A 12,827-nucleotide genomic window follows, 5' to 3' on the forward strand; every position below is an offset into this window, starting at 1 on the left:
GCCAGCCCAATTGTGCACAATAACATAATCACAGAATCATGAGGTGAATCCCACTACTGTGTACTTACACATAGAGATGACAGTAATCTAACTGTTAATGCAAACATTCAAACTTTCAAACTATTGCGGCACAACCACATCATGTTATTCATCCCCTTCCGCCCCCGCCCCCCCACCCCGACGTCCCACCCCATGGGTGTCATTGTGTGCAAGCATGTACGCATCTCAGTCTTGTGCGTCCAGACGCGGACAGGCCCAGTGCAGCAACACGCCCTGACAGTAGAGGAGCCCGCGGCATGCGTGACCATCCGGGGCAGCTGATTAGGCTGCTCTAGTATCCTGCGTGTCCGCGTCCTCCGGCGGCCACAAGGCTCTAAGCATGCACTCCCACCTTTCCGCCATGGGTTCTGTCCGAAGCCCGACTGTCTCCTCCCGTCTTATGGCTATCCATTCCACCCGCGCCCATGCCTTAAGGGAGGCTACTCACACTTGCAAAGCAGGCAGCTCGCGCGCCTTCCATCGCCTCGTTAGCAGTCGCTTAGCCACCACCAGACCCAGATCTAGAAAGCAGGACGAAGCCTTATCTTGCGGCCTCCTCTTGAATTGGTGCAGAAGGTACTCAGGCCAGTTGAAGGGAATGACGCGGCCCGTGCATGCCCCGAACGCCTCGCCTATCTCACGCCAGTAGATGACCAGTCTGGGGCAGCTCCACAGAAGGTGAACCAGCCCCGCATCTAGCTCATCGCACCTAGGGCAAGACGCGTCAGAGCGGTGAAAATACCTAATGATTAGCTCAGCGTAAGGTAGGCTCTATGGACAATGAAAAGCTGTATCTGACGCATGCGCATGTTTCAGGGGATACGTACCAGGCTCCTAAGGAGCCACTCCCACTCCTTATCGATAAGCACCCTGTCCATGTCTTGCTCCCACTTGCCTCTGAGCGGGGCTAGGCTATCCTCCGTGTGCGCCCGCAGCGATGCAGCGAACCAGCGGACCAAGTGCCTACCTCTCCCCATAACGTGTAGGTATTGCATTGTAAGATGCTGTGCAGGCTCCGCCGCCATATCACCCCATCGGGCCGCCATCTTTGCCACTAGCGAGCGGTGCACCAGAAACCCCCCAGGCGGCAATCCGTCTTCAGCTATCAACGTGTCGTAAGCCACCAACGTTCCGTCCCTATACAGGTCCCCCAGTGTCCGAACATCGGCCTCTCCCCACTGCTCCAGCAAAGGGTGTGTGTTCACCCCCCCCCCGCTCTAATGGAGCCTTCTAATGGTATAGCAGGTGCATATGGGGACACCTGTCGGGTGAGGAATAGGGTTCTGTGGAAGCATTTGTAGGCTACCGCCAGTAACGGCGGTTTGGGTTTCTCGGGCGGCGCCAGTGGGTGAAAGAGAGCAACGATGCGGCTTAAAGAGTATGGTGGTTCGGTCGAGGCAGTGTCTTCCCTACCCCTGTCTGCCAACCAGCGGGCAATCCATTGCAGCTGCGCAGCCAGGTAGTAGTGCTCAAAGCAGGGGACAGCCAGCCCTCCTCTGTCTGTCGGTAAGAACAGCTTTGGCAGCCCCAACCGATGTCTAGACGTGCCCCAGATGAAATCATGAAGGACCATGTTGAGTTTAGAAAAGAAAGAGGCCGGGACGAACAAAGGCAAGTTAACAAAGTAGTAGAGAAGCCGGGGAAGCATGATCATGTTGGTCAGCGCCACTCTACCCGAGATTGTCAGCGGGAGTGTGGACCAAAAGCTTATCTGGGACTTGAGCTCTGTCACCGCCCGCCCCTGGTTCCCATCAAACAGGTCAGTTGGTTGGCGGTAGATCTGAATCCCCAGGTATTTGAAGGTGTCAGCTCTCCATTGGACCCTCGTGTCTCCTAGGCGGAACTCTGGGTCTTCCACCTCACTGCTGAACGCATACAAACAGGACTTAGCTACGTTTACCCGAAGTCCAGAGACTTCAGCAAACCTGTCCAGGAGTTGGGCCAGTTGCTCCGGTATATTGTGCACGTCCTTAATGAACACCAGCAGGTCATCAGCATATAGCGAGACCTGATGCACAGCATCTCCTAAGGGAATGCCCGTGCTAAGGGTCTGCCACAGTGCCGCCGCCAGAGGCTCTATGGCCAGCGCGAACAGAAGGGGTGACAGGGGGCAGCCCTGTCTGGTGCCCCTGCCCACCACCACCTCCTCCGAGATGTATGGGCCCAATCTCACGCGCACTACAGGTCTTTTATAGAGGAGGTCAACCATCTGCAGGTAGTCCACACCGAACCCAAAGCGCGCCAGCACCTCAGCTAAGTATCCCCACTCCAAGCTGTCAAAAGCCTTCTCCAGGTCAATCATTAGGCAACCTGCCCTCGGCCACCTCCCCGCCGCTTCAGCTGCTACTCCGAAGAACCGTCTGAGGTTCAGGAACGTTTACCGTGCTGGCACAAATCCGTTCTGGTCAGCGTGCACCAGATGTGGGACCACTGGCGCCAGCCGTTTGGCCAGCATCTTTGCTAAGATCTTGTATTCCACATTAAGCATTGCCAGCGGCCTGTACGAGCCCAAGTTCACTGGATCCCGATCAGGCTTGGGCAGAGAGACCAGGAATGCCTCTTGCGTGGAAGTGGGGAGTGATCTTTCATCATATACGTGCGTAAGAGTAAGGGAGCCAGGGTGTCTCTGTAGGCTTTATAGTATTCGGCCGGCAGGCCGGCAGGTCCCGGTGTCTTCCCTGTTGCTAGGGACTGGATAGCATCGCCCACCTCCTCTAGTGTGAGGGGTGCGTCTAGGGAGTCTTGATGGTCCTCGGGAACCAACGGCAAGGTGACTAAGCATGGGCGGAAAATCCGTTCCGCTCGCGGATTTTGCGGATTTTCGGTAAATTCGCAATCCGCGAACGCTCGCGAATTTACCGAAAATCCGCAAATTCGCACGCAGCAGATTTTTTTTTCTTGGTGATACAATTTTGCGGCGTGCGGTGTAAGTTCGCAATTGCGAATATGTAGGTGCGGCGGGCAGCAACAATCTCGCTCTCGGGAAATTACAAAAATTGCAATTCTGCACAAGAAATCCACTAGCAAGCAGCATAGACCTTCTGAAAATGATGATTTTTATCAGAATAACTCCTCAGGTTGACCTTTGCCTGCACTTTTTTGGATTTGAGGCCTTTTGACTTTCTTTGGATCACTTTTGGATTAGAAATCAACTTTCACAAGTAAGCTTGTTTGGGGCATTACAGTTGCTGTAATGCTGTTCTGCAGAAAAACGAGTTTTGCAAAAGTGAAAGCATTCAGCAGGTGCAAAAGTTCAAACTCATCATTAGTAACCATTCCCTGTAGTGCTTCCTGACTGGGGCCCCTCCAGAGTTCAGTTGCTAGTTGCAACAATTGTATGACCCTGCTCTGACCCTCTCAGCAGGCTCATAGAATAGCTACAAGTAGGCCACAAAGGTCCTGGAAAAAAAAATTGCACTGCAACAGAAAGCAAATTACAGATAAGGAAGCAGGTGCCAGACTGGAATTTTAAAACAGTGACACATTAATAAATCAACCCCAAATTAATTCATGTCAGTTGAAGCAGGGCAGGTGTGCTTGCTTTTTCCCCCCCTTAATCTACAGTGATGATGAACCAGAGGGTGGCATTGATGTACCAGAGGGTGGCATGGGTGAAACAAAGGGTGGCAGGGGTGAAACAGAGGGTGCTGGGAACCTGTGATGATGAACCAGACGTAGAAACAACATAATCGCGACCGTTGCGAGCAGACATGTAAGTTCGCAATTGCGAACTGGTACAAAACCCTCGCGAACTGGCAGAAATCCTTGCGAACACAAAAAAAAAGAAAATCCGCAAATTTGCGAGAATTCGCGGATTTTGCGGATTGCGAGTTCGCAAATTCGCAAAATTTGCGAACGCCAGATTCTCAAAATTCGCCCATGCTTAAAGGTGACCAGGTCTAGGAAATCTCCCAGCACACCTACAGGACCAGTGCCCCGAGCCCGGTACAGCTGCACGTAGTGCCCAACCAGGGCATGGTGTATCTCGCGCTGCGTGTATAGCATCCGCCCCTCCAGCGTGTGCAAAGCTCCGATTGGGGTTCCCCGGTCCTCCTTTTGAATCAACCAGGCTAGCAGTCGTCCGGCTCTGTCTGCCTTGGCATGCGTTCTGCTGGGTGCGCCGCGTAGTTGTGACATCTCAACCGTTCTATAAGGGTTGCGTGCGAAGCTCGCATGTCACCTAGGGTTTGCGATCGCGGCCCGCTCCCCTCGCCCTCCCTCTCGTGCTGCAGTAGCTCATTTTCCAAGTGCGTGAGGGAAGTGGACAGCTGCTTGCGAATATTCCATGAGGTCCCCATACAGTGCCCCCTTATGACCGATTTGTGTGCGTCCCATTCCACCGCCGCACTGCTTGCAGTCCCCTCATTAGTGTCAAAGTAGTTCAAAACCGCTGTACCTAGTGAGGAGCAAAACTCAGGGTCCTCCAGCGCAGCCGGCTGGAGCCTCCAAGTAGGCACAGGTGGGCGGTCCGCCTCCCAGTTAAGCTGGAGCCGTAGGGGGTTGTGGTCAGAGTGTGTCTTCCCCAAGTATTCCGACTCAGCAAGCAAGGGGAGCAGTGACTGTGAGCCAACTATCCGGTCCAGCCTGACATGTAAGTCGTGCACAGGGGAGTAGTATGAGTATACTTTGTCTCCGGGGTGCTGCATCCGCCATATGTCCTGTATCCCCCAGTGTGCGAGCCAGCCTCCGAACGCCTGCGCAGTGGACATCACGGTCGTAGCGCGGAGCGGGGGGAAAGAGCGGTCCAATCCGACATCTAACACCATGTTGAAGTCCCCACCTATCAGCCAAGGGATGCTAGCATTTGGGTGGAGGACCTGGTTTAGGGACTCTAAAAATGAGGCCTGATTCGTGTTGGGGGCGTACAGGGAGCCTAGCAAGAGTTCCTGACCATTTAACCTTCCCCGCACCAGGCAGTATCTACCCTCAGGGTCCGCGTGCACGTCTTGACAATTGAAGGGGACACCAGCTCTTACCCATATCAACGTGCCCCGTGCGTGTGCTAAAAAGGTGGTGCCGTGTATTTGCCCCCGCCAGCGCCTACGCAATGTGCCTAGCTCAGTCTGTGTCATGTGTGTCTCCTGAAGGAGGACAATCCCCACCCCGTGCCTTTGCATATAGGAGAAAACCGAGTAGCGCAGCGCCGGTGTGTGCATACCCCGGATGTTCCATGTCAAGATATTATTGTGTGTCATGTAACTGCGTAAAACCTATCCGCACCATGCCATGAGAAGGACCCCGGGGGGGCAGCGGGCAGCGTCTAGTGGGGAAGTCAATGTGCCTCATGTTAAACAAACAATGAAAAAAGAACCTTGTAACTAAAAGGGCGAATCCCCGGAGGGGCATACGTCCAAACTTCAACAGGATCCACCCTAGCATACCCCCCTCTCATGACCTCTGCCCCCAGCTGTTCCTATTTTTTAGCAGTAAGATTACCAGCATCTATATGACAAGTTTGGGCCCCAACAAGACCCTTTCACCCTCATACAACTCTTGACCATCTCAACCAACACCCAGCAGACCACCCTGACTGCCTGGCCGACCATCACTACTCAAGAAGCCGCACCAACTATGCAGTCCTTGAGCTCCAGACCATTGCCGGAGCCCTGCCCTCACCATTTTTTTATGTAGGGTCTTGGACCGCCATCTGTGCCGCGCTCACCCCGATTCTGATTGTCTCAATCATCACAGCCACCGACCTAGATGTTTGGAAACATGCCACAGTACTCCCCCTCCACAAGAAACCCTCAGCAGACCTGAAGATGCTAGCCAACTGTGGACTTATCTTCCTGCTACCCTACCTAGAAAAAGTAATGGAAAAATTATAAACAAATGCCTAGCAATCCACATAAATGACAACTACCTCAAAACTATTCAATCCAGATTCAGACCTACCCAGATTGCAGAGACTGCCCTCATCACCACCACGAATGACAATCAGATGCTCATGGACAAAGGTAACATCTCACGCAGCCCTCATTCTACTGGACCTTTTCACAGTCTTCAGCACCATCTCCTAGGCCATCCTTATACAATTCAGAAAAGGGGGTGGTGATGAACGAACGAACGAAGACGGCTGAAATGCCAGAAACCGGTCCCCGGTAGCTTGTTTCCTTCCCAGTGTAAGAATTGGCTTTTGTAGTTTGGTTTGCCCTGTTCCCATCATGCACTGGGACAGGAACAGACTAATTTGCATGCAGCCAGGTTCTGAAACTGGGATGGTGCAGTGAGCTAAAAAACGGTGTTGGATCTAGCCCTGATCTCTTGACTGGGTGATCTGTTTAATTCAGAGACTCTGTCCCTCACCACCCCTTGTTGTAAATATTTTTGTCCACCCTAAGCGTGGAAGGGTATACTCAGATGTGAGTCCCTTGCTCATTGCACCATCAGGATTCAAGCAAGCCGGGCCGAAGACGGCTGAAATGCCAGAAACCGGTCCCCGGTAGCTTGTTTCCTTCCCAGTGTAAGAATTGGCTTTTGTAGTTTGGTTTGCCCTGTTCCCATCATGCACTGGGACAGGAACAGACTAATTTGCATACAGCCAGGTTCTGAAACTGGGATGGTGCAGTGAGCTAAAAAACGGTGTTGGATCTAGCCCTGATCTCTTGACTGGTTGAGAGTATTCTGTTTAATTCAGAGACTCTGTCCCTCACCACCCCTTGTTGTAAATATTTTTGTCCACCCTAAGCGTGGAAGGGTATACTCAGATGTGAGTCCCTTGCTCATTGCACCATCAGGATTCAAGCAAGCCGGGCCGAAGACGGCTGAAATGCCAGAAACCGGTCCCCGGTAGCTTGTTTCCTTCCCAGTGTAAGAATTGGCTTTTGTAGTTTGGTTTGCCCTGTTCCCATCATGCACTGGGACAGGAACAGACTAATTTGCATACAGCCAGGTTCTGAAACTGGGATGGTGCAGTGAGCTAAAAAACGGTGTTGGATCTAGCCCTGATCTCTTGACTGGGTGAGAGTATTCTGTTTAATTCAGAGACTCTGTCCCTCACCACCCCTTGTTGTAAATATTTTTGTCCACCCTAAGCGTGGAAGGGTATACTCAGATGTGAGTCCCTTGCTCATTGCACCATCAGGATTCAAGCAAGCCGGGCCGAAGACGGCTGAAATGCCAGAAACCGGTCCCTGGTAGCTTGTTTCCTTCCCAGTGTAAGAATTGGCTTTTGTAGTTTGGTTTGCCCTGTTCCCATCATGCACTGGGACAGGAACAGACTAATTTGCATACAGCCAGGTTCTGAAACTGGGATGGTGCAGTGAGCTAAAAAAACGGTGTTGGATCTAGCCCTGATCTCTTGACTGGGTGAGAGTATTCTGTTTAATTCAGAGACTCTGTCCCTCACCACCCCTTGTTGTAAATATCCTTATACAATGGCTGCACGAGGCTGTCCTCCAAGGACCCACACTTCATTGGAATTAGCTCCTTCTTGATGCACCCAATCGTTCAACCTGGCACCCTTTACATTGAGCGATGTCAACTTTATCTGCAGAGTCCCCAAAGATCCTCACTCATCCCCACCCGGTTCAATGCCTACATGACTCCACTTGCCAGCCTCATCGAAACCCATGGAATCAAAATCATATCCTTCGCTGATAATACCTCCTCATACTCTCCCTCTCTGACAGGACACCAAACACCTGGACCAATTTCTTTCCCTGCATGACAAACGTCACCAGATAGATGAAAACCAACTGCCGCAAGCTCAACACAGTCAAGACTGAAGTAGTAATCTTTGGCAAATAACCCTCACTCTGAGATTCCACATGGTGGCCTGCCCAACTCAGACCCACACCCCTCTTGGCAACCCATGCAAAGGACCTTGTAATAGTAATAGACAAACAACTCACCATGACCAGCAAAGTGAATGCAGTCTATCTTTCCTACTTCCCCACACTCCAGATGCTCAAGAAGATCTACAAATGTCTCCACACCAACAATCGCAGAACCACCACCCAAGCCCTTATCACCAGCAAGCTAGACTACAGCAACACACTCTATACTGGATTCAACGATCACCATTAATAAGCATTACAATGTGTTAATTTATAAAATATACATTTGATTATAGTTATTGGTGACTTTTTGACAAAGCCAGTAGGTCTGCTTTGTATATGAGGTTTGTAAGAAAACAGGGTTTTTTTACAGATGTTTGCCCACTTTTTTCTCCCATTTGGACTACTGGATGCTGTTTTTCGACTCCAGTGCACTGAACCTGGGACCCAGGCCCCAGTGCCACTGCTCTCTCCCTTAAACTGATACATGCGACTTGGTAACAGCAATTAGCAAGGACTTTAACCCCCTTGTAGATCCCTAGTATATGGTACCAGTGGTACCCAGGGAACGGGTGTTAAAGGGGTCACCAGGGCCTAAAGCATTGTTTGTGCCACCTTGAGTGACCCAAGTAAATGACTGACAGCAGGCCTGCCATTGCAGACTGTAGGAGCAGGGCAAACTGCTTGAACTCGACTTTGCCCTAACCATGTGTGGCAAAGCCAATGCACTATTTCTAATATATGCCAGTCAACCCTAAGGAAGGCTTCCTGAGCCCAGGAGTCAGGGGGTATTACATTAAAGGGGTCAGCATGTAAATGCAAGCTTATATGTCCCTATTGCAGCCTTTACAATTAAAGACTACTGTAAGTGATAGGTGGTCGATAGGATAACATGGGCTGGCACTCGGGCAAACCTGAGGTTGGCAGCTCCATTTTGGTACCACAAAATATGTCATGTTTGGTATCAAACAACATTCCTAATCACCCCTGATGCAAATCGTGTGCAGACGACGATGTGACAGGCACCCAGGTGGCTACGTTAGAGGTTGCCCACCTGGCTGCCCGAGTGTTTCTTGTGCTCTGGCTGCCAAGTCACAGCTGTTGCTGCCAAGACAGGAATTTGCCCCCTAAAAGGGGCTGTGAACTCTCCCAGAGTCAGAAACAATGGAATGGATGGGAAGGGGTCACACCTCTCTCCCTGACAGGTTGGCTAGTGTAGTGGCACATCAACGCGGGGAGCTTCAAAGACTTCACCGCCTATGAAATGCATCCAGGATGCCTCCCAAAGGAGAAAACAGCCCCCCATCCCATCAGGCACATTTTCACCCAGGCAGGTGGGAATTGTAGATAATATTCAGGATGTGTACACCCCCAGTAGGCTAGCCACACCTCTTGGGTGGGCTACCTGGTCTGTATAGCTGAAAAAGACTTCTGCCATTTTTAAATGTGGTGTAATAGAGGGTTCTGGGTAGAAAAGGTGACCCATCCCCCAGATGTTTTCAACTCAGGGGCGTATTGGCCGCTGGGGCTAGAAGACCATTGGCCACCTGCACTCACACACCTAGTGCTCCTAAATCTAGGGTTGTAGGGCTACCCCTGACACCAGAATCTAATTTCTGATCTGACTTGCAACAAAAGACAAGGAAGAGACCCATCTCTGTGACAACAGGATCTGCACAAAGCAAAGGCGTGATACTCCGCACCTGTGGCTACCTTCCTGGAACTGCATGACTGCAACTCGTCCTGGATCAAAGCTCGATTCCCAAGACAGACGGACTCCTTTGAGAGGCAAAGGCAACTCCAGATTCCCCTGGACTAGTGGCACTCTTCCCTTGCACACTGCAGGTAAAAACAACATACCAGAGCCTAAGAATCGCTGGCCATCAGTCCCTCCGAGGGATCACCTAAACATAGATGGTCCAGTGTATTGTGGGAAACATAATTCTGACCTCCAGCAAGTTTTAGGTGGCCACCATTTCTCCCCGTACTTCCAGATGTTGAAATATCTTTCTGCCGAACTCACCGCTGTCAGGGTTTGTTGGTCACCAGTCTAACAACCATCCCCTTTACTTGATACAGCACATTGAGGAACTCCACAAAACCTTCATCTGACATCAGCAGTGATTTCGTTGTCAACTTCTTTGCAATCAGTTCCCCACCAGCCCCTGTAAGTGGTAAAACCAGCTCTACCGTGGCTCTCACTACAGCACCAAGGACAGCCAGGACAATTCTGCATCTGGGATTCACAATTGAACTGGCTGTCGTGGCTTGGTCCTGGGACCTGCATTACCTTCACCCTCCTTGGGTTCCACGCAATTCGACCTGCAAGTGACTGATTGTCACTAGTGCTTTTTACCATTGACAGCCATAATAACGTTTTGCACTGATTTAATATTGCTTCCAAAATCCATAACTCCAGGTATACGTATCCGATTGACTTCGTTTTGGTGTCTAAATTTACATAAAAATCTGCTTTGTTTTTATAAATTGTTCTCAGATTTTCCTTGAGTCATGTCAATTACCTATCGTTCATGTTGGTATTATGAAATGCTTAACACATCTTCTAGTAAAGCCTAATTGCTCATTGCCACTCTGTCCGGACTGAGGTAAGGAATTATTATTGTGAATCCAAGGACCATCTTTGGGGTATTGTGAGAGTATTGCCTGGTGAAGCCTAACCAGCATCACCACATAATACTGGTAAGGGTTTTGGTTATGCTCATCTGCTCTGACAAATCCTTGGATTAGAAGATTTTCTTTGTGATGATTCTAGTTAGGCCACATGTAGAGGTATTGCATAGTGATTTGCCAGCTGTAATTTTCTAAATATTTGTAATTGTACAACTGTAAGCATGTTATTCCCAGTTTTGAACACTTCAGTATCAAAACAACGATAAAGGCAATGGGTCTTATTGGTTCATAGGGAAAAAGTTGGGCCACATTCCTTAGGTACGATCTGTTTTTTAATGAAATGTTATAACTAAGTAAGTGAGTCTGATTTATTTATTGTGGAAAGCTTATGTTTAAGACAATGGGCTATTACGGTTAGATTGTTAATGCACTCTGCTAAAGCCAGTCGGCAGGTATTTTGTTACATGTATCTCGAAGAAAGGATTGTTATTACTCTGTGCTATAGCTGTAGCCTGGTATTTTGTTGCATGAAATCTCATAGATTACCGTTGTAGACAAGGGTTTTGGTGTTGGTGACCCACCTGAACAAACCATTATTAGTTCTATTAGGAGGGATGTTACATGTTTTTCACAGTTGTCATTTCGTACACATTTCTCATTCTATTATGGTAGATCTGATGGTTGCTTTGAGTGAAAGCTTATGCCGAACACTGTAAGTATGGTTTGGTTACGGTGTTAAGTCAATGATAAAGTTATAGGCCTGGTTGTTTGTTATGACATGTTTTCACGAAGGCAGTAGGCCTGTGAAAAGTAAATGTTATAGTCAATAGGCAGTTAATGGAGGATCATTATTCCTCTGTATTAAAGCCCAGAAACTAGGTATTTTATTACATGGAATCTCGCAGATTACCATATTAGGCAAGGGTTTTGGTGTTGGTTACCGCCTCTGAGAAACTGTGGGTGTAGAAGATTTGCACTGTGTGAATCCTTGTTAATCCCTCTTAGGAGAAATAATATTTTGCTGTCCCAACTGCAATATTTTATATTTTTATAATTTTATGACTGTATGCTCGATGTTTGCCTCGTAGGAAACTTACGCTTAATACAGTGAGATGGTTATGGTGACAAGCCACTTATACCAGCTTAGGTCTGACAGGTTCACTAGTAAAAGGTATTTCAGATGCAAACAGATCTGATCTGTTTACTATGAGAATTTACAACAAAAGCAGTAGGCCTGATCCACTTACTATGTAGCACATATGTTAAAGCTAATAGCCGTTTATGGGTGGATTGCATTTGCACTGTGTTAAAGTCTGCAATTAGGTATTTTGTTCCATGAAATCTCACAGATTACCTTTCTAGGGAAGGATTTTGTTTTTGGTTAGAAATCAAGACAAATCTGAGTGGTGAAAGATTTGCACTGTAACAATTCTTGCTAGAATCTTTTCTGAAGGCCTGACAGGCTTATCTCTCTGCCAAGATCTTGAGGGGAAAAGAATCATTACATTATATATATATATACATATATATATATATATATATATATATATATATATATATATATATATATATATATATATATATATATATATATATATATATATGTATATATATATATATACACACACACACACACAGAGATCTGGGCCTAAATCCATCGTTTTTTTGCTCACCATGCCATTCCAGTTTGAACCCAGCCACATGCAAATCAGTCTTGACCCTGTGCCTCAATTGTGTGTCTTTTGCTCTGTGTTTAAATGGCATACTTTTTTCTTTTTTCTATTTTTATTCTTTTAATTTACCTTGAAAATACTGTTGTGTTTGTGGGTGTTTATTCTGGTTGACTTAGTGGATGGATGCAAAAATGAGTCAATGGAATGACAAATAGATGCTTCAGTGCAAAGATGAGTGACAGAGTGCATGTATGATGCTTTATGCCTAACCTTATTAGTGGCACAAAAGGCACTTTTATTCATAAACCAGACCAATTGGAATTGTCAATGATTTTTTGTAATCTGCAACGCTCACTTACATAGAGCCAGCCGTAATCACCACTGCCTCGTTCTCTTTCTAAACACTTAAGACAAGTGGCATTTGCAATGCGAAAAGGGTATATGTTATTTCCAGCACATAATTTTGTTAGAGAAATATGACTGATGTCCTACTGCGAGATGTCCGATCTAATGTTATTTTGAGAGCACTAACCTTTTCTCCTTTTTCTCCTGGATCTCCCTTGGGCCCATCTAGGCCCGTCATTCCACGCTCGCCCTAAAGGATGGTTAGAAAAATATAAAAATCAGGCAATGTAATTCTGCAATCAGAAAATAGACACAACATTCAAGTGTGTGAAGTAGTCTGTTTAAACATAATGCATAGGTG

The 12,827-nt window shown here is 48.1% G+C and overlaps 1 protein-coding gene across 1 annotated transcript in view; it reads right to left on the bottom strand.

Moving 5' to 3' along the window:
• Positions 1 to 12,827, bottom strand: part of LOC147751039 (uncharacterized) — a 195,847-nt gene that overhangs the window by 64,016 nt on the left and 119,004 nt on the right. The window contains exon 10 of the mRNA XM_086932138.1: positions 12,654 to 12,716. Within this exon, the coding sequence (XP_086788264.1) occupies positions 12,654 to 12,716 (63 nt within the window). The remainder of the gene's footprint in view (positions 1 to 12,653; positions 12,717 to 12,827) is intronic.

This window comes from Lissotriton vulgaris, chromosome 1_1 (genome assembly GCF_964263255.1).
Source record: "Lissotriton vulgaris chromosome 1_1, aLisVul1.2, whole genome shotgun sequence".
NCBI lineage: Eukaryota > Metazoa > Chordata > Amphibia > Caudata > Salamandridae > Lissotriton > Lissotriton vulgaris.